General features: G+C 38.3%; 1 protein-coding gene across 1 annotated transcript in view; it reads right to left on the reverse strand.

Annotated features, from left to right (window-relative positions):
- The window catches only part of LOC126414756 (NEDD8 ultimate buster 1-like), a 122,540-nt gene extending 99,347 nt beyond the window's left edge, over positions 1 to 23,193 (reverse strand). Inside the window, exons 1-2 of the mRNA XM_050083375.1 lie at positions 22,816 to 23,193; positions 16,608 to 16,858 (exon numbers count right to left, since the gene is read on the reverse strand). Of these exons, the coding sequence (XP_049939332.1) occupies positions 16,608 to 16,858; positions 22,816 to 22,971 (407 nt within the window). The 5' untranslated portion in view covers positions 22,972 to 23,193. The remainder of the gene's footprint in view (positions 1 to 16,607; positions 16,859 to 22,815) is intronic.
- Positions 23,194 to 24,392: the final 1,199 nt, after the last annotated feature.

Raw genomic sequence — 24,392 nt, forward strand, 5'->3', positions numbered from 1 at the left:
TGCAGCCAATCTCACTTCTTGCTGACTGCACTCAGGTATATCGCATGGAAGATCTATATAATGTGCAACCAACATATATATCTCTATATCTCTCTCTCTCTCTCTCTCTCTCTCTCTCTCTCTCTCTCTCTCTCTCTCTCTCTATTTTGACATACAGACCTATTTTGCATTCTTTCACTCAACATTGTTCAACAGGTTAATTTTTTGGGGCACTGCTGTAGGGTCAGAGAGTCTTTATTCTCCGAAAGTATATAGTATGAATTTAATGAAAGTCGATAACCAAACTTCTGTAAGAAGTATCTTCCAAGGCCATGGAATTCTTATCCTCACATGCCAATATGTTTCCTCCCTCATAGTATATGTGGTAACTGATAAAGGTCAATTTAGGATGAACTGTGGCATTCACAACAGCAATATGTGAAACAATTTCAACTTAGACTGTGTGTTCCTAGCTAAGATTCAGAAAGATGTTTTATAGTCTGATGCAAAAGGTAATTGGTTAGTGGTACAAACTGGAAATCTTGCATGTAATGTAGCATGAAATGTAGCATTTCCCAAAGTAAAGAGACAAGAAAGGCTGCAAGATCAAACACAGTGGGATTACCAGCGAAATACTAGAACAGTGAAGCAAGCTGCAGGATCTGAGACGGGTGGGTGAAGCTGAAAACTATAAAATGTTAAAAAAGAAGTATAGAAAAACACTTAGAGAAGCAAAAGCAAGAGCAATTGACACCACCATAACAAACTCAAAAAACAAGGCAAAGGCAGCTTGGAATGTAATTAATGGTGGAAGAAAGGGAAAAGATGGGTCAAACAAAGAAGAAGGTATTAGGTCAATTAAAATAGATCTTTCACAGATGGTATGGAACTAGCAAACATACTGAATAATAACTATATCACTGTAGTAGAAAACTTAAAATTGGAAAGAAATAGTCAAAAACAGAAGAGCGTTAAGGTACCAAAAAGATCATTTAGTACTATGTTCTTAAGACCAGTCACGGAAGATGAACTACAGAAAACTATACAGAAACTAAAGTCCAAGAAATCAGCTGGTGGTGATGAAATATCAAATCATGTAATAAAGCTAGTAAGTGAGCATATAACACCACCACTGCTGAACATAGCAAACTGTTCTTTCAGAAATAGAATTTTTCCAGAAAAACTGAAGATAACGAAGGTGGTGTCAATGTACAAGAAAGGGGATAAGGATGACCCCAACAACTACATACCAGTTTCACTTATATCCGGTTTCTAGAAAATCCTAGAAGTGCTTATGTATACCAGATCAGTTAATTATTTGGACAAACATAACATTCTCATACCCTCACAACATGGTTTCAGAAAGAGTAAATCTACAGAATAAGCAATTGCCAGTCTAACAGAATACATTTTACAGTCCTTAGATGAAAAAAAGTTTGTCTCTGCAATGTTTCTGGATCTTTCAAAAGCATTTTACATCATTGACCATGAAATACTGATACAAAAATTAGGCAACTATGGCATTCGAGGGCACCCAGGTGAATGGGTAAAATCACACTTGTGCAACAGCAAGCAATATGTATCATTAGGAAACTCGTACCAATCAGAAACCAAACCCATCAAATATGGAGTGCTGCAGGGTTCGGTAATGGGGCCATTGTTATTTAATGTGTTTGTTAATGATATAGGTGTTGAGGAGGAAGAAGAAAAAATATTGTACGCTGATGACATGACAATACTAAATAGTGACCAAAATATGGAACAGCTTGAGAGAAGAGCATACATATCTGCAAATGTCACAGCTCAATGGCTGTTGGAAAATGAACTGGTTGTAAATCTAAAGAAGACTATGTATGTAGTGTTTAAAAATAAGGAGAGGGCTGTAGACATGGATTTAGAGGTTGATGGAACAAGGCTGGAAGAAGTATAATCTGCTAGAGTCTTACACATTCTTGTAGATAATGAACTGAAATGGAAAAAAAACATTAACAATGTCTGTAAGAAACTGAGCTCTGTCACAGTCTTAATGATGCAGCTATCACAGTATTCAGACAAGAACCTCCTGTGTACAGTGTATCATGGACTTTTCGAACCATACAGTATTGAGTGACTGTGTGGGTAAACTCAAACAAACAAGACACAAAACGAGTGTTCACATTACACACACACACACACACACACACACACACACACACACACACACGGGGGGGGGGAGGGGGGGGGGGGGCAATTACGACCATTTTAAGAAGAAAGACCTCTGAAACGTGCAGAAACTGTTTCAAGAAGTTAGGTATCTTAACTTTTTCATCGTTGTATATATACAAAACAATAATGTACATCACAAAAGGTAGTGAGGACTGGATTACAAATGCTAGTGTACACACCTACAATACAAGAAGGAAGAATGAAGTACTGAGCAGACCCCATCGACTGGCAATGCTAGAAAAAGGACCCCAGTACTCTGGTATCAGACTACTAAGAAGTTTGCCCAAAAGCCTGCAAGGTAGTGTACTTGACAATGACTTTTCAAAGAAACTTAAAGACTATCTCATTGAAAAAGAGTTTTACAGTGTTGCAGAATACTTGGCCATTAAATTTGTATTTATTGTTATTCGTTATACATTTACTGTACACAATGCAATCTTACAGGATCAAATAAAATTCAATTCAATTCAAGACAAAGATGATATGACTTACCAAACGAAAGCGCTGGCAGGTCGATAGACACACGAACAAAAACAAACATACACACAAAATTCTAGCTTTCGCAACCAACGGTTGCTTTGTCAGGAAAGGGGGGAAGGAGAGGGAAAGACGAAAGGATGTGGGTTTTAAGGGAGAGGGTAAGGAGTCATTCCAATCTTGGGAGTGAAAAGACTTACCTTAGGGGGGAAAAAAGGACAGGTATACACTCGCTGCGCGCGCAGCGCGCGCGCACGCGCACACACACACACACACACACACACACACACACACACACACACACACACACACACACATCAATCCACACATATACAGACACAAGAAGACATATTCAGAGGCAAAGAGTTTGGGCAAAGATCTCTGCCCAAACTCTTTGCCTTTGAATGTGTGTGTGTGTGTGTGTGTGTGTGTGTGTGTGTGTGTGTGTGGGCGCGCGCGCGCTCGCTCGCAGGTAAGTCTTTCCGCTCCCAGGATTGGAATGACTCCTTACCCTCTCCCTTAAAACCCACATCCTTTCGTCTTTCCCTCTCCTTCCCTCTTTCCTGACGAAGCAACTGTTGCTTGCCAAAGCTAGAATTTTGTGTGTATGTTTGTTTTTGTTTGTGTGTCTATCGACCTGCCAGTGCTTTCGTTTGGTAAGTCACATCATCTTTGTTTTTAGATATATTTTTCCCACATGGAATGTTTCTCTCTCTCTCTCTCTCTCTCTCTCTCTCTCTCTCTCTCATATATATATATATATATATATATATATATATATGTCTAAAAAGAAAGATGATGAAACTTACCAAACAAAAGCGCTGGCAGGTCGATAGACACACAAACAAACACAAACATACACACAAAATTCAAGCTTTCGCAACAAACTGTTGCCTCATCAGGAAAGAGGGAAGGAGAGGGCTGTTTGGTTGAATCTGGGAGTTTTTTTTTATAATTTTTTTTTATAATTAATTAAATTTCCCTAAGGTAAGTCCTTCCGCTCCCGGGACTGGAACGACTCCCCACTCTCTCCCCCAAAACCCACATCCCTTCGTCCCTCCCTCTCCTTCCCTCTTTCCTGATGAGGCAACAGTTTGTTGCGAAAGCTTGAATTTTGTGTGCATGCATGTGCCTGCCCGTGCGTCCATCGACGTGCCAGCGCCTTCGTTTGGCAAGTCACATCATCTTTGTTTTTATATATATATATATATATATATATATATATATATATATATATATATATATATATATATATGAATATAATAGAGGGAAACATTCCACGTGGGAAAAATATGTCTAAAAAGAAAGATGATGAAACTCACCAAACAAAAGCGCCGGCAGGTCGACAGACACACAAACAAACACAAACACACACACAAAATTCTAGCTTTCGCAACCAATGGTTGCCTCGTCAGGAAAGAGGGAAGGAGAAGGAAAGACAAAAGGATATGGGTTCTAAGGGAGAGGGCAAGGAGTCACTCCAATCCCGGGAGCGGAAAGACTTACCTTAGGGGGAAAAAAGGACAGGTATACACTCGCACACACACACATATCCATCCACACATACACAGACACAAGCAGATTTATAAAAAAAAAAAAAAAAAAACTCCCAGATTCAACCAAACAGCCCTCTCCTTCCCTCTTTCCTGATGAGGCAACAGTTTGTTGCGAAAGCTTGAATTTTGTGTGTATGTTTGTGTTTGTTTGTGTGTCTATCGACCTGCCAGCGCTTTTGTTTGGTAAGTTTCATCATCTTTCTTTTTAGACATATTTTTCCCACGTGGAATGTTTCCCTCTATTATATATATATATATATATATATATATATATATATATATATATATATATATATATATATATATATATATATATAGCATTAATTTAAATTATTGTTAATATGCTGTATAGAAGTAGCTGGTAATGGCTGCTTCAGCTTGCTAATGTGTAACCTGACTTGTTTCCCATCCCTGTAGGTTCTCGTTCATGATGGTATTAACAGGGCGCAACACGTGAATGCATGATAAAAGAATATATTTACGGAAAACATTCATTCAATATCAAGTATGTATGTCCCTGAATGAACTGTTATTAAGCATTAAATGGAAAAGCTTTACTGTAATAATCATGAAGTTAAGGTATATTACAAGTTTCTATAACAAAGTTAAAAAATAATTTATAGTTGGTGTCTTAATATTTTTAAAATTTGCAGGTTTTCCTTCATAAAGGAAATTACGGAATGATGTGTGTGAGTGAATGAATGAATGAATGTACAAACCGATCACTGCAATTATGTACCTCCTTCAAGCAGTTATGGCAGCTTTGTACTGTCGTCTAAGAAGCAATACTGCTTAACTGACTACTATAATTTTTCGAATTTCTGCCAGCTGGCATACTTGATTCAGCACACCTATTGTTGTAATGAAAATCATGAATTTTCAGTTCTTTATAATGAAAGTGATGCTGAAAGAATATTGTAAAGTTCAAAGACAACATGAATTATATATAATTACAAAATAATGAAATACCGCACAACAGGAGTATCAGATGCCACCTGAGGCTGATTGCAGACTACGCTGATAGCTGTAGGTAGGTAGCAATGCCAGAAGATTAGTAAAATGTAGGAAAAGCTGTAGAGGATCTACAATTAGTGCAGTGGTTGAAAGCTGTCAATCACTTTCAAAAACAAATCTGCACTTCAAAACACTACTTTTAAATGGGTAATGATAATCTTCTTAGTGATGTGATCATTCTACGAAAGACTGCCCATTTCCACCAGCTGAATCTCTAATTCAAAACAGCTTTCCAATATGGAAAGGGAAACATGATAAAATACCATGACTCTGAACACTTTTGCATTTATGTAGTAAATTGACAGACACTAAGTATTGTTTCTTCAATGATACACTGTGCCTGTTAATTGTTTGGGTAGTTACAACAGGGCCAGAGTGATCAATATCGAACCATTATCTTCAATGTCAGAACCACAAACATTTTCATCCGTGTTACCAGGCTTGAAAGTCTTATCTCTGATTTCAGGTATCATATGCTGCTCCACTTGCTATTAGCTTCCCCAACATCTGATGTTTGACCACTTGCTCGTGCGGCAAATTTGTCAGGGCCAGTGTATACTACTGCCCACTCATCTAGCTACTGACAGCTACTCTGCTTGTGTATAGGTTCGTTTGCTGGTAGGATGGATGATTAAAGGGAGCAAATTAATACATCATCAGTCCCTTTCTCCTCAATCAGACAGATCTATATGACCGTACATCGAAGACGGCCTACTGCGCAAAACCCAGAGTAAGAAAACATAAGGTCTACCAAATGTCAACAAAGGCTAGATAAGGGGGAAAAAAAGAGGATAGGGAGACATAGGAAGAAAGGCAGACGAGGTGTCCCATTTAGGGAGCAGCCAGATGCTCCTGAAAGCAGAATGCAATGAGGGAATATATAACCCCCCTCCCACGCTACTTACCACATGCAACACAGTCAGATATTGCCTAGGAAAGACTAGCAACAAAGACAGGGCGAGAGAAGCACAGACAGATAACAGACGAACAAGTCAAAAAGACCATGCGAGAGCTGGAAGGAAGTGCAAAAGAGTAGGTAGGGTGAGGGTCTGGGATGGATCACCAAATCCAGACTGCCGCAGCCTGGTCTGGGCAGAGGAGGCAACAGTGTGTTCTGTCAACTGCTCAAGGGGTCAATGAGGTTAAGTGCCCCCCCCCCCCCCCTTAAAGAGTGGTGAAAGCCCCCTTCACGCATAAAATGTAAAACTAAGTTAGCCGCTGACACCCGTCATTTAACACCAGGGATAGCGAGTCCGGGATATTAACAGTCCACTGCAGGTCTTCCATAAGCTGATGTGTTGGTTTAGGTCAGTGCTAGTTCACTTTAGACCTGTCACATTGGTCTGTAATTGGTCTGGAGATTGCAGGTTAGCTGTGAATGTCTTTCTGGTTGAATTTCCTAACTGCGCTGGATTTTTCTGATGCTTTCTCATCCTCCCTTTATCCTGCTTCGCAAGTGGTTACAAAAGAAATTACAGTGAGCTACTTCACCATTATGTAGACCACTACAGCTAGCAGACAAAAGCAGTGCATAATTTTTGTAGCAAATCTAGAGGGAGTACCGGTACTTGCTAGCAGATCTTGGTTCGCATTGGCACTTTTTGCAATGTGATTTGGCTCCTGGCATTTGTTATACTGTAGTAAAAGTTGGGACTTTTTTGGGGATGTTCTCACTACTGAGATGACTTGATGTTTCTGCAGCCAAGAGATTTCACATCAATCTAGAGTGTGAAAGCCACTATCCACTGTCTCTTAATCAGGGTGAAGAGGACGGCTTTATCTGGTCATCTGCTGCTCTCAAAACCATGAGTGATACACCTTTCCTGACTGTCTTTACACTGATGATCCACAGAGACCCCTATATATGACCCTCATTGTTGTTGCTTGTAGTGATGTTGCTAACAGCTCTGGAGAGGGGACTAGATAGAAAGGTAGACAGCAACAAACCTGCGAGAGATTTGCATCCATAAATGCTTGCTGCATTTTGTGGAAAGAAGACTGCCAATGTCCGAGGAGTCAATGCCTAACTCGATGGTGGCACTATCACCCAGATCCTTGAATAATTCTGATCAGCAGAAAAACCATTCTAATGGTTCTGGATGATTTGTTGTGGAACAATGACTACATGCAGCTGATCCTTGGTCTGGAAATAGTTTGCTAATTTGTCTTCACCCACAGGGAAATCATACAAGTTATATTCATGTCCAGCAACAGTCTACTTCAAACTGTGCACACTTAAGCCCTCAATTACTCTTTCTCAACATTTCTCATATCAGACAATCGAACAAGCCTCGCTGCAGATACAGAATATTTTAATTACAAAGCTTGCAAAGCAAGAAGTCTGCTGTATAACAATAGAGAGAAAAATTTTGCAAAAATCTCAGCTACATGGATTGTTTGTTTAATGACATTTTTTAAATCTCATTTTACAATTCTAGTTCTGTAGGACAAACTGAAGAGTAAATCTACATGGCCATGAAACGCATCTGTACGTGAAATTAACACAAATAGGCAAAACAAAATGCAGAAAAATCCTATGAAGATGACAAGCTGCAACTGTATATTATCATAATCAACAAAATATCACAGTAATTACCTTAAATTCTTTCTCTGCACTCCCTGACACAATAGGAGTGATTCAAAAGAAAATTTTTCAATTTACACTTGAATGTGTAAGGATTACCGCTACATTTTTTTAATTTTTGTAGAGCCAACTGAAAATGGATGCAGTAGAATACTGCAACCCTTTCTGTAAAAGTGTCTAGATGATGTAATCCACATGCAGATTGAATTTCTACATAGCATTACCACAGTAAAAGCTGCCAATTCTTGGAAAAAAGCTCATACTTTTAACAAACAACAATATTAAAGAAAACAATCAATTACTGATAAGATTATTTAACTAGATAGATAAAAAATCTACTTACCAAGTGGTGGCAGAACACAGAAATAGAAAGGGAGACTTACTGTGTAGGATGAGAAGCAAGTCTTTCCCTCTCAACCCGTAACATAAGCCTCCCCTGACCCTCGGTTCTGGGTGACTTTCCCAAAATCTGCTCCTTTTCCTAGACCTCTCCAGTCCTTTTTCTTCACCCTTCTTCTTTCCCCTTCAACCCTTCTGTCTGAAGGAGGAGCCACCGGCTCCGAAAGCTTGTGGCTCACAACAGTCGGTTATGTGTGTGTTCTGCTGCCGCTTGGTGAATAGATTTTTTTAACTATCCAGTTAAATAATACTAAAGAAAATATATACTGAGAGGCCAATTTCAGAATTCCCAGACTCCTCAAAGAGATTAACAAGAGTTTCGCAAACTTATACCACCTACTGCTCGAGCTGTCCATTTCTGAGCCAAAAATATATCATAAGCAAAGCAGACTAACTTTGTGTTGGACCCCCACTTATTACAGATACAGTTCCAATGGTAAATAGAGCAGCATTCAGTTTTTGAACACGATACTGAACATGGGCTTTCCATTACAATTTATCATCTATCTGAACAACGAGAAATCTGAATTATTCAGACTCACTAATCATATGCCCTTTCTATACAATCAAAATATCGTTCTTAGTTGAACTGTGTGTTAGAAACTGAATCTTACTGTGATGTAGCATCAATTTATTTTCTACAAGACATGAACTTAGGTCTCTAACTGCGGTGCATGATACAACGCCCACGTCGCACTAAACATCCTTCACTACCAACCTAGTGATATCAGCAAACAGAAGTATTTTAGAATCTTTATCCTCCCCCCCCCCCCCCCCCCACACACACACACACACACACACACACATTGTGTCTCCTAAGATTTGTCAGGGACGTTTTCTCTGGTGTTCCAGGAGGTATTTGGAATTTCATTTTTGCATTGTAAAGTTGGAGCCAGCCCAAACAAATAGCGCACATCATGTCTTTCATGAGATGCCTAGTGTTGTTGGAAAACATTGGTTTGTTTCCCCATTGCAAACAAAATTATTTTTAAAGTGTAATTTTACGTGCCCAATCAACAGAGCAGTCCCCAATTAGTCTAGTGCAATACTTGTTTTATCGATATGTATTAACAGGGACTGTAAAACAAAGAATAAACAGCAATCCAGCAGCAACTCTGCAGCACCACATGCTTGGCGACAGCAGTGAGCACTGGCCAGGACTGTGCTGTCACTGTTGGAGTACTGGTTATTCTTCGTGTTTCACTGGCCCTGTTAATACATATCAATAAAACAAGCACTGCACTAGACTACTCTGAAAAGACTATTGAAAGGGCATGTAAAATTTCACTTTAAAAATCATTTTGTTCATAATGGGAAACAAACCAATGTTTTACAATGACTGTGTGTTACATGAAAGATGTGATGAGCACCATTTGTTTGGGCTGACTCGAGCTACATGGTGCAAAGACTAAATTGCAAATATCTAATGAAAGACAAGAGAAAATGCACCTGACAATTCTTGGGAGAGACACCACATATATATGCCCCAATCAGATGGCACCTCATGCCATTCTTATTGCTGTGGAGAATAACCTTTGGCTGCCTGTTCTTGAAGTATGACAGGAAGCAGCTGTGAGCAACTCCTCTTATACCATAATGATCCAACTTCTGATAGTGTTTTCAGTTGTTAAGCCTCTTCTGAATCCAAAGTATGTTTGATAGCAAATTATATAAACTGAAATCGTTAATTACCTTTATACATACAGCCTTTTCAATAACGTTTGCAAACACTGATGATAAAGAAATAGGTCTAAAAATTGTCTACATTGTCCCTTTCTTCTTTTTTATAATGAAGTTTTACTACGGAGTATTTTCATTATTTGAAATCTGACCATTCCTAAAGGAAAAACCCCGTGGGTAAGTAGTGGGCTAACATTTACAGCACAGTTCTTTAGTCTCCTACTAGACACATTATCCAGTCCGTGAGAGTTCTTAGCCTTCAGCTATTTAATTATCGAGTCAATCTGTCCCCTTGTCAGCACCATAGAGGTGAGTTTCAGATGGAAACCTTGAAAAGCCACTTTCTAAGAGTGTTATCTCATCCCCTGTAGAAACTACATTTTTATTTAATTCATCTGCTATATTCATAAAGTGATTGTCAAATACTGTAGCCTACATACATTTGACTTATCAGTAAAGAAAACATCTTTACTATGTATTGACTTTATATCCTCGATCTTGTGCTGTTGGCCATGTTTGGATGGTCATAAGTAACACTTTATGTAACTTATAGATACATCAAGTCAGAAGCAAAACATGTTTTTCACTCCATAGTAATCAACACCGAGGAAGCCTTATCAATAATGTGAAATGCAAGTGGTAAAAAGCTTTCTTGATTTGCAGAACAATTACAATGGGGAAAATGGAACAATTAATTTGTTTCATGTGTAATTGTAAGTGGTTAACAGAGGATCAATTTGAAAATAAGTGAAAAGATATTTAATGCTCAAGCGGACACTTTTATATACAATATGTGGCAATCATAAATAACACCATCTTTTACTGTTCCATTGACATTTAACAGTTCCGAACCTGTATGTATTCCTTCATTAACACAGTAATTAGTTCTGTTGTCATATAGCCAAGTGAGCAGCAGTAATACAAAACAGACAGCACGCTAACTGAAGAAAATTTATGATCCATACAAGAAAATTATGGAGATTCCGAGCTAGCAGCACACACTCACAATGAGGCAGTTATCTATGGGATAATTAGTAATCAAACAAACGGTTGGCAAGAAACTGATGCAGCTGTGTTGTTTAACACTTTGAGTGTGTCATTATCATGGGGTAACACTTGTATGCAGCAACAGATTGATAGTGAAAAGTTTATTTTATTACTGGCTAATTTGACAGTGATTTGGTCCATGTAATGTATGTTTATTATTTAGTTAAACTAAGATTGAACATTCTGTGATTTTGCAATCATAAATGTTCACCTTGGTAACAAAGACAGCTATTATTTACATGTGTACAAAGTGTGCTGCACTCTATAGAGTTAAGAGCTGCATCTGATTTAATGTAATAAGAAGGTACAGACTGATTCTTACGTACAGATATTTTACAGTAAAGGCTGATCCTTGCATTACCCTGAAGTTATATAGTGAAGCCATGGCAAACCTCAGTTTTATATTCTAAGAGGGAATCTTAACTGCACACCTTCAGGAAAGTAAGAAAGAACATTAAGGCTTAATATTCCATACACAATGAGTTCATTAGAGATGGAGCACACACTCAGATTAGGAAGGATATGTGAGGAAAGAGGCTATGTCCTTTTCAAAGGAACCACCCTGATATTAGTCTTAAATGATTAAGAGAAGCCACAGAAAATCTAAATCTGGATGGCTGAACAGGACTTGGATCTGTCAGCCTTCTAAACTCAAGTACAGTTTTTTACTAATGCACCACTGTGCTTGGTCACGTATTCACATTCACACACATTATTCCACTGTGCCATTTCATTTAGTCATTAATTGATGGCACTGTGATGACAAGTATAGAAGTTTCAGATTCAAGTAAAAGAAGAAATTATTTTATGAAATGAGGACACGTGGCATTTTTGGTTGTAAAACAAGGCTCATATGAGGGTAACAAATTCAGGAGACCCTACGACACATTTTTATAGCAATGTTTTGTGCATCAGCACTGAATTTGACAGTGTCTCTTTCTCAAATTCAGTATTCATTTCGTAAAATGAAAAAGAATATATACAGCATGGGTGTCATTAATTCATTCACACAATGTGTTCAGCAGATTCCATCACGAGAGGTATATTTCACAGATTAATAGGTACACTCATTAGTCACTGACACGTTCCTCCTGCTGATTCGCAAATCACTGACAAATCAGGGAATGGTACACTATTTCCATTATGTTCTTCTAAGAATGATTTGATATCACTTTGCATCCGAAGTACTTATTGAGTGTGGAACTTCCCATTCATATACTATGTATTACTTTTGTGGAGTGAAAGTATATTTTAAATTTTATATCTGATTCTACAGATCGATCTAATGGAGGGCTCTGGTCTTTGTTAATGCACATCAGTATTAGCTCCAATACAGATTATATGGTATTAGTGATCCTGGCAATGTAATATGTGCTACAGCACAGAATAGTAAAGAGTAGAAATTAGAAAAAAAGGTTATTAAAACTCTCTCACATTGCATCAGGCAAATTCAAATCATGACAGAGGCACAAGCAGGAAGCAAGCCATTATGTCACAAAATGATCAGGTTGATGACACTGTCTGCCAAGTAAGGAATAAGAATTCAGCAGAAAAGAGGATGGAAAACCAAAGGAAGTGACAAGCATGTTCATCAGCTCGTAAGGCATGTTGCAAGAAACTATTTCATAAGAGCACATAGGGGGAGACAGACACAGCTGCTACCAGCCTGTAAGGGAATGTGGCAGAATAAAGAGGACGCATTTGGTCATTAAAAATTGAGCTTTGCATCACAGCCTCATGCTAGCTCCCTTTAAACACTCCCGCCCTTGTTCTGTATTGATCGTTGGGACTGATGATATTCACAGTAATAGCACTTGAATCCATGATTACAAAACTGTAATGAATCTACGTCCTACATGCTCCAACACAGCCTATGAACTAGCCGAAAATGTACACAAGATGATGGCCTTCACTGGATGAACTTCATGCTGCTCCCAACCTAACATCTATTGATCTAGAAACTGACTGTCTTCCAACAACGCCAATTGCAGAGTGTTGCCAACACCAGCCTTCAATGCTGAAGCCAGCAACAGGGCCTCTTGTCTACCACATTTATGTTCAACACTCAGGTGCCCTCATGTGCTGAAACCTACCCAGGGGCACAGGGAGGAGATCAACCAACCACAGGACAACCAACACCAGGCAAATCGCAGATGGGTCATAGTAAAATATGGAGTGAGACCAAGAACACCCTGCAGCCGGTCCAAGAACCGCTTAGAGCTAGGCAGTCGCCGTGCTGCCGGAGTTGGTGACATTTCCTGGGCATTCAAGTGCTGAGCTGACTCAATGGAAGTCAGCTAGAATCTAACACACAGCTGAATTAGCTGTTGCCTCCTGTAAGACATTCCTTACATCAGTGGTAATAGTGCTGCCAATTAACAGATCAATGAAGCAAAATGTCGATTTTTAATTACATTTTTAAAGTTTTCCTTTGATTCTCCCTCATAATATTTCAAATACGGTCTTTATTTTATATTCAGAAACTAAATATTTTTCTTATCTAGTTAGTAGTTAAGACATACAATCCAGTAACTTTTGGTGTAATACATTTATTCAATATTTCATTTCCCTTTGACAGCCACCCTTTTCTCTTAAAATTGTTATTAACAGCATACGGAGTTTATTCCCCAAAAACAAAACCGTTATGCATATTTATGAAGAAGTAACACTTTTGCTTTCTCTCTCTACACACAGCTATACTGTCTACCAAATAGCCTAGAACACTATTATATGTTTCTGCTTTTCCTCATACTTACGTATTACACTGTCTTCATATTTGGGAGGATGGCGTTACTCTGTCTGACCACCCTGATTTTGTTTATCTGAAGTTTTTATATATAACACTAAGACAAATGCCAGGACGAGTCCTTAGTCAATGCCACAGACAACCACCTATCCTATCCTCAAAGCAAGTTATGTATGCTGGGTGTCGCATATTTCGCCCTAATGATTAGGACTGTGTTATCTTGACAAATCCCATATCATTGTGCAATAATCAGCAGATGAATAAAGATAGACAGACAGATACCAACAATGTGGAAAAAGACAGATTGCTACTTACCATAAAGAAGACACATCAAGTTGCAGACAGGTGTACTTAAAAGACACTCACATATACCTTTTGGTCACAGCCTTCATCAGTTAAAAAAAAACAACACACACACACACACAGGCGCGCGCGCCTGCCAACTCCAGCATCTTGGCTCAATATGCTAGAGTTGGCATCCATGAGGTGTGCTTGCTGTGTGTGTGTGTGTGTGTGTGTGTGTGTGTGTGTGTGTGTGTGTGTGTGTGTGTGTGTGTTTTACTTAGGCTGTGGCTGATAGCTGCAAGTGAGGATCTTAATTGTGCCTGTCTGCCACTTGACGTGTCTTCATTTCTGTAAGCAGCAATCTGTCTTTTTCCTATATTCCTACCTGGAGTTTCCATTGTTAGATAGACAGACTGACAGATAAAGTAAATGCAGGATTTTCCACTGTTGTACTTGAACAGGGGAATGATTGCTATACATTGAATCCCCATCAGCAGCATTTAAAATTATTCAATAATCCATGTCATCAAATCAAGATATTTTACTCAATAGCAATTTTATCCCTACATTCAAAGAAACTACAGCACTCGTGCCACAATGATAGACTGAAATGTGTACAAATAAAAAAAGGAAATGAAATTCCTATTCCCCACAATTTATCTTCCATTTTGGCTTAGTGCAACTTAGCTTTCCACAATACAAGTTTTTATTTGAGTTAAATAGTAACAGTGCTAAGTAACTGGTTATTTTTCTAGCAAATTTGTAATTTAAATTATTCTTGGATGATTTGCCATGCTGAGGATTAGTTTGGTATAAATGTTGTCATACACAAGCAAGTATTGCTATTTCTTTATGGACGATAATCAAAATGTTATTCTGTATGCAGATGAAGATAGTTTTAGATTGTTGCAAGAAATACTTTAAATTACATCCAAATTTAAGACCTCAATATTTTACAGGCAATGCCACTAGACACCACAGTAGTAATGTCTCAGAAAAGAATCTGCCTTCTTAAATTAGAAAAATTACAATAGCACAATGACACTTCTCACATGCCATGCCCCCCACCACTGCTGTCAATTCTGCATAAGTATTGACAATTGCATAGATTAAGAAAGTGAAGTTCAACAGAAGAATAAAGGGAAATACTGAATCTACCAATACCATCCATCCACGTAGACATAAACTACTCTTTGAAATTCGATGTGCATAAAATATATTCCACAACGGGAGTTCTAGTAATTGTCATAGTATCACATATGTTGACTTTTCCAACTCTTAACTGTCACAATCAACCTTGTCTAGACCTTGGCCAACAGTACAGATCTAACTGTCACCACAACCAACATTCCAAACAATAGTCTACTTCGAACAGCAGTTATTCCTCAAGCACCATGTGCTCCCTGTGTTGCATGTTTTGAAGAGACACCCAGAACCTCGCCAAGCATGTTGTGATCATATCTCTGTGGAAGCCCCATGTGCAAGACCTGCCTAATCCACCCACTCAGCACTTCCTATTCCAAACTTCCTGACAGATTAAAACTGTGTGATGGACCGAGACTCGAACTCGGGACCTTTGCCTTTCATGGGCAAGTCTTGTTAGAGCACTTGCCCGTGAAAGGCAAAGGTCCCAAGTTCAAGTCTCGGTCCGGCACACAGTTTTAATCTGCCAGGAAGTTTCATATCAGGGCACACTCCACTGCAGAGTGAAAATCTCATTCTACTTCCTATTCCAGTCCTGTCCCAGGCTCATGCTACCTCATCAAAAACAGGTCATCAGTGAAAGGGGTCAAGTCATTTACCAGCTCTGCTACAATAATTGCACAGTTTTTTTATACTGGTATGACCACCAACCAACAGTCCACCAGGATGAACACCCACCACCAAACTGTGGCCAAGAGCAAAGTAGATCACCCTGTGGCACAACATGCAGCTGAACAGAACACGCTCAATTTAAATGGTTGCTTCACAACCCGGGCCACCTGGATCCTCCCCTCCACCATCAGCTTTTCTGAACTGTGCAGATGGGAGTTACCCTTACAACATACTGTATACTCCACTCCTGAAATTATACCAGACTAAACATACAGTAACCCACGGTCCCCACATCCTCCATGCAACAGTTTCTGCCCCCTCTGTCGTATCACCACTACCCTATTCTCACCCCTTCATGCTCACTGTGTTCCATCCTCTGCCAATACACCCACCCATTCTTTCCCTTGCCTGCTCCTCTCCTTTTCCACTGCTCCCTCCTCCTCTCTCTCCCACACAGACTCGTGCCACTGTGCCTGGTGGCACACGTGTGTGTGTGTGTGTGTGTGTGTGTGTGTGTGTGTGTGTGTGTGTGTGAGAGAGAGAGAGAGAGAGAGAGAGAGAGAGAGAGAGAGAGAGAGAGAGAGAGTGTTTTTTACCTTTCGTGAAGACGGTTTTGCCCAAAAGCTAAATGTGTAACAATCTTTTCGTTGTGCCTGTCTGCAACTCAATGTGTCATCTTTATGGTGAGTAGCTATCTATTCTTTACCTTATATTATTTATATTTCAATCTGAAGTTTCCATTGTTTGAAGGAAAATAAATATTAGCTGACATCTTGTCAGTCAACCAATAAGAATAAAGTATAGCAGTATCACAGAATACCTTTCCAATGGCTGCTGTAGTTCACTTGCAACAGCTTCCAAAAGCTGGTGCCCAGTGTCTGTCAATCGGATTTTAACAGAATGGATTTTTCTATTTTTTGAAACACGTACTTTCAATGTGGCTATACCACTTTCTTGAAATTGAGTTCTCTCTTGTAATTTCTGCAATGCATGGGATTGTAGTTCTTTTATCACACTTAAGCAAGTATTTTGATCCAAACCAGTGGATTTGCTGTACTTCTCAGCCAGTCTCTGCAACAAAACAAAAATCTAAATAAAGAAAACATCTACAGACTATGTACCTTTATTTTTAATTATCTCTTTTCCTTTTTTATAATGTGAAACATCAACCAGGTATGTCCATAAAGATATTAAGTCAGTTTAACTAACACCAAGAAACATGAGAGTATTCCTTTACACATCATGCTACGTAAATCACATCATATGAGGATGAGCCTTTAGGGATGTGAAATATGTCGGGATCTACATTTCCAAAAGACAAACAAACTACAGAAATTTCTCCTGTATTATGTATTAACAATAAAGTTAAGATTAGGGGACTGACCAGGCCTTACATGCAAGTCACACCATGAGGAACTTACGTCGGATGGTTAGCCAGCCTAATCAAAATGGTTTGGTGTGGGGCTTAATGCCCTTCATTATGATGATGACATATGTTTCAGGCCACTCAATGCCATAGTTATCAGTGGCCTTGCAGAATACGAGCTAAAAAATTGAGACGAACGATGTCTTTCCTCTTATACAATATCCTAAAGGCACACAAAGACTTTAAAGACTGTCTGGCTATGACAACACAGACAGTGACTACTTATCAATATATTCAAAAGGTTAATAAAACTCACATATTACAGTGTGCATGCCTACGTGCACATTCTCACCCTTTCCTCAAACTTTAACAATCTAGTCATAAAAATAAAATACTAACAAGGGAACCTCCCCATTGCACCCCCCCCCCCCCCCCCCTCAGATGTAGCGGTAAGATGGTCCAGTGGTTAGCCTGTCAAAAATTGAACATAGATCAAGCTAGAAAACACAAAAAGGTTGTGATGAACTGTGAAAAAAGAAGCAAAATAGAAACAGTGAATGACCTAAGTTCTAAATGCTTTACATCGAGCGTGATTGGACAGCTGGTGTTGAACTCTGACAGGGGAGATTCATGTTCGAATCTTCCTTGTGATTTTCTCACTATTCATCACATTTACTTGCGACAGTAATATATTCTTGCCACATGACTTATATTGTATAACCATTGTATGGTGTGACAATTGCCACACCTGATTTTAAAATAGAAATGGACACACTGTCAAAATTTTAAAACTATGATGCAGAAACAATTGTGTGAAGCATTTAGGGAATCACAACCTTTGTCTCACTACTAACCAGGGACAATATTAACTCCAGTCCTGTGTTAAGACACTCAGATCCACCACATTGCAAGTTGCTCCTTTACTCTAATCCCAAACTACATTGGTGTTGTTCTACATCTTACATACATGTTCTGTTGATTGTCGGACAAGAAGATTAAAGTATCAAGACTGTGGGATTGACCAGAACTTATGTGCATATCACACTATGAGGAACTTTCTTCATATGGTTAGATGTGGTTCCCCAGCCTCAGCATACAAGTTGGCTGTAAGGCTGATCTTGAAGGCTCCCATCACCAGTCTAATGTCCTTACAATGAATAGAGACCATGGTCTTTAAATAGAATGTTTGGGCAGAAACATAGACTACACAGCCCTAATCCAGCTATGGTTGAACAAAGGCCTTGTAAAATAACATGTAAGTTATCTCCCTCCCCCTTTCCCAGTATCTGCTGCTAAGGCACTTCAAGGTGTTTAGAGTCTTTAGAGATCCTGCATCACGATGTGGCAACCAAGGGAGCACCTCAACAAAGATGAGGCCCAGGAACTTTTATGATCCCTTGAAATTAAGAATGGTGTCCTCTAGTTACAGTTTGGGTTGGTTACACATGACAGAACAACTGAAATTGATGCACATGCATTCACCTGAGAAAAAATTGAGGCTTGTGATTTTAGACTACAATTGTAGCCTTTTTTTGTGTTTGTTGCAATTGTCAAGCATAGGGCCCAAGAGTAGAAGGCGAAAAAAAGACAGCTTTCACAAAAGGAGAGCATTTGGGAGGGCTTCTGACTGTGGACCCTGTACTGCTAATAACTACTGCCATAGGAGCAAAATTCACCAAACTCCCATAAAGAAACAATTCTCTTGGGTATGTCAGTCTGGTAGTGCACTGCCAACTTTTGATGCTAAAATACTGCACTATGATGGAAAGACAATCCCAGAAGCCTGATTCATACACAGTAGTCATATAATGACATACCTCTTGCACTACTGCTTCCAGAAGTAATACTGTCCATTGTGGTTCCAATGTCCTCATCCTCATAGAAATGCTAAGTGCTACAATGTGATAACTACTTAGGCTGGTTGAACGTTCCTGGGCTTGAAGAAGAGCATCATGATTGCTTTCCTCCAAGAAATCTAGCCATGCCCTCTTAGCTAATTTCCATCTGCATTGGAATGGAGGATCTCAAATGGCATGACAATTTGTTTGAAGTACTTCGCCATTATCTGGCCTATAGCTTTTGGTGCAATTATTAAAATAGCACTGTCCTATGTGGTACTGTGTCGCATGAATTGCCTTTCCCAGAGATCTTTATTCACCTACATACCTTAGCTGATGGTGTGAACAGATTGTAAAAATTCCCTCTGACTATTTTTTGCTATTGACATAGAAAGTCTGAAGTGCTTGGCACAGGGTTAATGCACCAACATTTACGCAAGCAATGTGAAATGCTGCAAGATAGTTAGCAAATGAATTATCAGTATGATGGAACTTTCACAGAGGTGTCCCCCCCTCCAAAATGGCACTCCTTGCTCTACCATGGGACGAGCTATCTGACAGGATTAACACATGATTTAAGATAGAGATTTCAGCAGCCCTGGTAGTGACATTCTGTCACATCCTGAATGCTGAACTGATGCTTAAATATAGATAAGTTGTTGTAAAAGCGTCAGCTAATTTTCTTTTACATCAGTTTTGGTGGTTTGGTGGCATGTATTGATGTAACTGTCAGGTAGATCCATGTGCGGAATAAGTCACTACAGTGCAAGTAATCCACCACTTCCCAGAAGACAGCATCCATTAGCAGTGTGAAGTCAATGGCTGTGGACGATTCACTTGCAATGCTGAAATGTGCTGTTTTCTCCGTATAGAGGAGACAGACTGCAACTGATATGAGAAATCTCTCCACTACTCAATTCTGGGACAAGTGTAGTAGAGCCCCACTACAAGTGAAAACATCTTTGAGGAGGCAAAATGTATTCACAGATATGAAATAGAACTACTTCAGGTTACATGAAACCTACATATTCATCGAATAAATAAGAACTCCTGGATAAATTTCACAGGTATCAAGAGGTTACATGCATGCCACAGGACATGCATTTCTAGAACACCTATAAGATTAAATCAGACAACAGAAAGTCCAGGCTGGAATATCAATAATATTAGATAAGGTCAGATTACTACTCACTAGAAAGATGACATGTTGAGTGGCATACAGGTGCAACGAAAAAAATGTTACACACTGAGCTTTAGGCCAAAGGCTCTAATTGTATTTGACATTAGAACAGAAGAAGAGTTAATATGGGTGACACTGTTATAACAAAGAAAATAATGCAGGCACTTTTCAGACAAGAAAGGACTTGATATAAGCTACGTGGGAAAGTTTGGAAGAAGTGGGAAATTGCACACTAAAGAAAAATTCTTTAGTACATGAACGTAGCAAATAATCAGAAAGGTACACCTCTGCAGTTGAATGACAGCATATCAGAATCAAATTCATCTTAGTTGGATGTTAATGGTAGGCTGAGTAAAAAGAATTAAATAGTTTTTAACAACTATTTTTCCTGCTGAGATTTGTTTATTATTATGATTAGTTTTCGTACGTGCTAACTTTCGTTTCTAAGCTAATGCTTAACAGTTATTGCTATATATTTCTGTACAAAGCTGACTTACAAAATCAATAATCAGATCATTAATTTCCAGTCCAAATATGAGACAGTCACACAAGGTGTACCCCAGGGCTCAATTTTGGGCCCTTTCCTTTTCCTAGTGTACATAAATGTTATAGAGCAACCTTTCAACTCCCAATTGGTAACCTAAGCAGACGATACCTCACTGTTATTTCTTGGTAAACAAAATGATGAGGTAACGTTGGTAGCAACTGAGGGACTACAGCAAATAACTACTTATTTCCAAGATCAAGGTTTGAAAGTTAATATCAGTAAAGCTCAGTTATTGCCATTTAAACTTACAAACTCACACCAAACCTCTATCAGTAACATAGGTGGAATTGAAGTAGTGGACTCAGAAGGCTGCAGATTTCTAGGTATTCACCTATATGAAAATCTAAGATGGGTAAACCATATCAAATTTTTATGCATTAAAATCAGCAGTTCATTACATCTAATCAGCCAGTTATCAAAAGTAGTTCCACATCAGACATTAAAAACAATTTATTATGGAACCATTTTTGCACAGATTAATTACAGGATAGAGATATGGGGTTGTGCTGCCGACATACATATGAACAGAATATTAACCCTACAGAAAAGAGCAATCAGAATTATCCATGGATTAGGGTATAGAGATTCATGCAGGGAAATTTTTGTTCATCATAAATACCTCACAGTCTACTCACTGTATCTTTACAAATTAATTATATTTTTTGTGACACATCAAAACAAAGAAACAAAGTGCTCTGATATGCATGCCTATAATACAAGAAATAAAGACTGCTACTACAGACAAAGAACAAAATTAAAAACAACAGACCATAGTCCATGCATTAGTGGTCAAATATGGTACAATAGATTACCGAGCTCTATAAGGTGCCACAAAGGGAACTTATTCAAATTGAAACTGAAACATTTCTTGATTGACAAGTGTTTATACTCTTTAAGTGAATATTAATATTAAACTAAAATAAATTATTGTATATATATAATAGAGGGAAACATTCCATGTACGAAAAATATATCTAAAAACAAAGATGATGTGATTTACCAAATGAAAGTGCTGGCAGGCCGACAGACACACAAACAAACACAAACATACACACAAAATTCTAGCTTTCGCAACCAACGGTTGCTTCGTCAGGAAAGAGGGAAGGAGGAGGAAAGATGAAAGGATGTGGGTTTTAAGGGAGAGGGTAAGGAGTCATTCCAATCCCGGGAGCGGAAAGACTTACCTTGGGGGAAAAAAGGACAGGTATACACTCGCACACACACATATCTATCCGCACATACACAGACATAAGCAATATATATATATATATATATATATATATATATATATATATATATATATATATATATATATTACTAAACTTGTAAAACATTGCTATGACGTTTGCAAAAGACACTAGTTGGTGTCTCCATGCAAAAAAATACAATAAATAAATAAATAAAAATAAATAAATAAATACTTTATCCAATAAAGCAAACTTTTGGGAGACTGGCACATAATCTCTCCTTTGAGTACACATTCAGCCACGTATGGAGCCTCAGTAACATTATCCCAGAACCGAAAAGTTATGTATTAACAAAGCACTCGCAATGTGGGCAAAAGTTACCCGAATTACAGTGGAAATTTTTTCATAAATTTCTTTCAATCTCAAAACATTTTGTTTGAAAAAATGGCATGTCATTTCAACGTGTTTGGAAAAATACAACTTAATGGCAATTTTATTCACATTTAACTTAAATGAGCAGTACAGAACCGAAACACACAAGAATCCTGGGAAACTGACTAAACTCATTGCGTTGTAGAGCTTATGGAATTAAATCCATATCCAAAATTAAAACTTATGTCGGTAATTAATTTTACACCTCTAACCGTACTAAATTAATACCAACTTCAAGAAGACACCAAAATTCTACGTAAAGCACGTACAGAGACTTTAAACAGTGTCTTCTCAAAGAATCCATGACGCAGCCAAATATTACTAGTATTTGGACGTTACGACATAGTTATATAAAATTAACATTTGAAATTAAGGATGTCTTTCCCTCGTCGCACTTTTTCTTCTTTATCCTGGACAACCGCTGAAAACAGCGCAAAACCACAAGGATAAGAAATAGTACACAATAACAAAACTTTACCTGCACTTCAGCTTCAACACATCCCTGGTCTTCCCTATAAAATGGAGTTAACCATAATTTTATCTTGTCCTCATTCAGTTTTTCTCTAATTTGTAACACAATGCCTTCTTTCCGCAATTCAGAATCCATTGTCAATTTACTGTCAAACTCTGTCATCGAACCAAACAACACGCGGAGCAAAGATGTATGTCACCACACACAAAGTTTCTCCCAATAATACCGACGCGTCAGGTAAGCACATCAACATATTAAATTAAAATGGTACGAAATTAGAAAGGTTTAAAAATATTTAGATAACAAACTGTTTGGCTTCCAAGCTCCGTCAGGAAACGAATCAGAGCGCAAACAAGGCAGCCAGTTTGAAATAAAATAAGCACACAGAATATAGGAATGAAAAATTTGTTTAAAAAATCTGCCTTCTATTCTGTACATAGAATTCTTGATGGAAAGAAAACCGAAGAGTAAAAAGTGTTCATCAAGTCTATTTTCATTCTCTTTTCAAATATGGAGTCACACTGCGTAAACTCAAACCATGGCCTTCTCTAAAAAAAGCTATAGAGCCATAAATTGACTATGCTGGAGCCGTCAATACGATAACATACGTTGCACAACTGTCAAAGGGACACGTGGACTTTCAGATTCGACGTTTCGCTGCACGTCAGAACAAAGCTTCTGAATATTTATCAGGTATTCTGCTGGATGGCATAGTTCAAAAGGGGTGATACAGTGTTTCGGCAAGCCTACTCCTTGCAGTGTGATCAGGAGTTTTTCTTTCAAGAAAATGATTTAAAAGTCCGCATTATGCAGCGTTATAACAGAGTTGGAACTGGAAATTTTTTTTGGGTACTTAAAGTCGCCATTCATCTTCTAACTTACTGAAAATACCTATAGAACATACTATGGGCCCTCTTGAGTGAAACGCATATACGGTGGCTCATACAGAATAACTTAATTATAAATCTAGAAAAGACACCATTCATGATGTTCACAACTACAAAATAGGAAGATAACATAAATATATTCACAGATGAAACTAGAGTCGAAGAAGTTACCTCTAAAAAGTTTTTTGTGAATTACAGCTCCAATGGAGACAACAAGTAGACAATTATTCGTCGGTGCCTCAATAGAGGGCATCACACACGTCTGACATAACATTTTCTTCCTGCTGAACCATGTAAGCATTGGCTTCCGTCCATGTTAGAAACCTGAATGTTCTATATCAAACAATATTGTTTGCTATGTGACAGTATGGGCTAATTTCACCTGTTATATTACACCCGTCATTAACACCCATCATTAACCTGTTATTATATGGTATGTAACTGTGTAGAGCTTATGTTTGCACTTATAATTCGTTGTTAACTATGTTCTATTTGTTCCTGGTTTACCTGTTTTCACTCTTAAATCAAGCGATTCACACATGGATTCGTAGGAAGAAAAAAAAGAAAAAGAAAACGTCCACAGACCATTTTATGACGAAGCCACCTCCTGTTTTATATGAAACAAATACAAATGTTTAATCATTTACTCACATAGTATTGAAGACAAATGGAAAAATAATGGAGTGCACAGACAGT

This window comes from Schistocerca serialis, chromosome 1 (assembly GCF_023864345.2).
Source record: "Schistocerca serialis cubense isolate TAMUIC-IGC-003099 chromosome 1, iqSchSeri2.2, whole genome shotgun sequence".
Lineage (NCBI taxonomy): Eukaryota > Metazoa > Arthropoda > Insecta > Orthoptera > Acrididae > Schistocerca > Schistocerca serialis.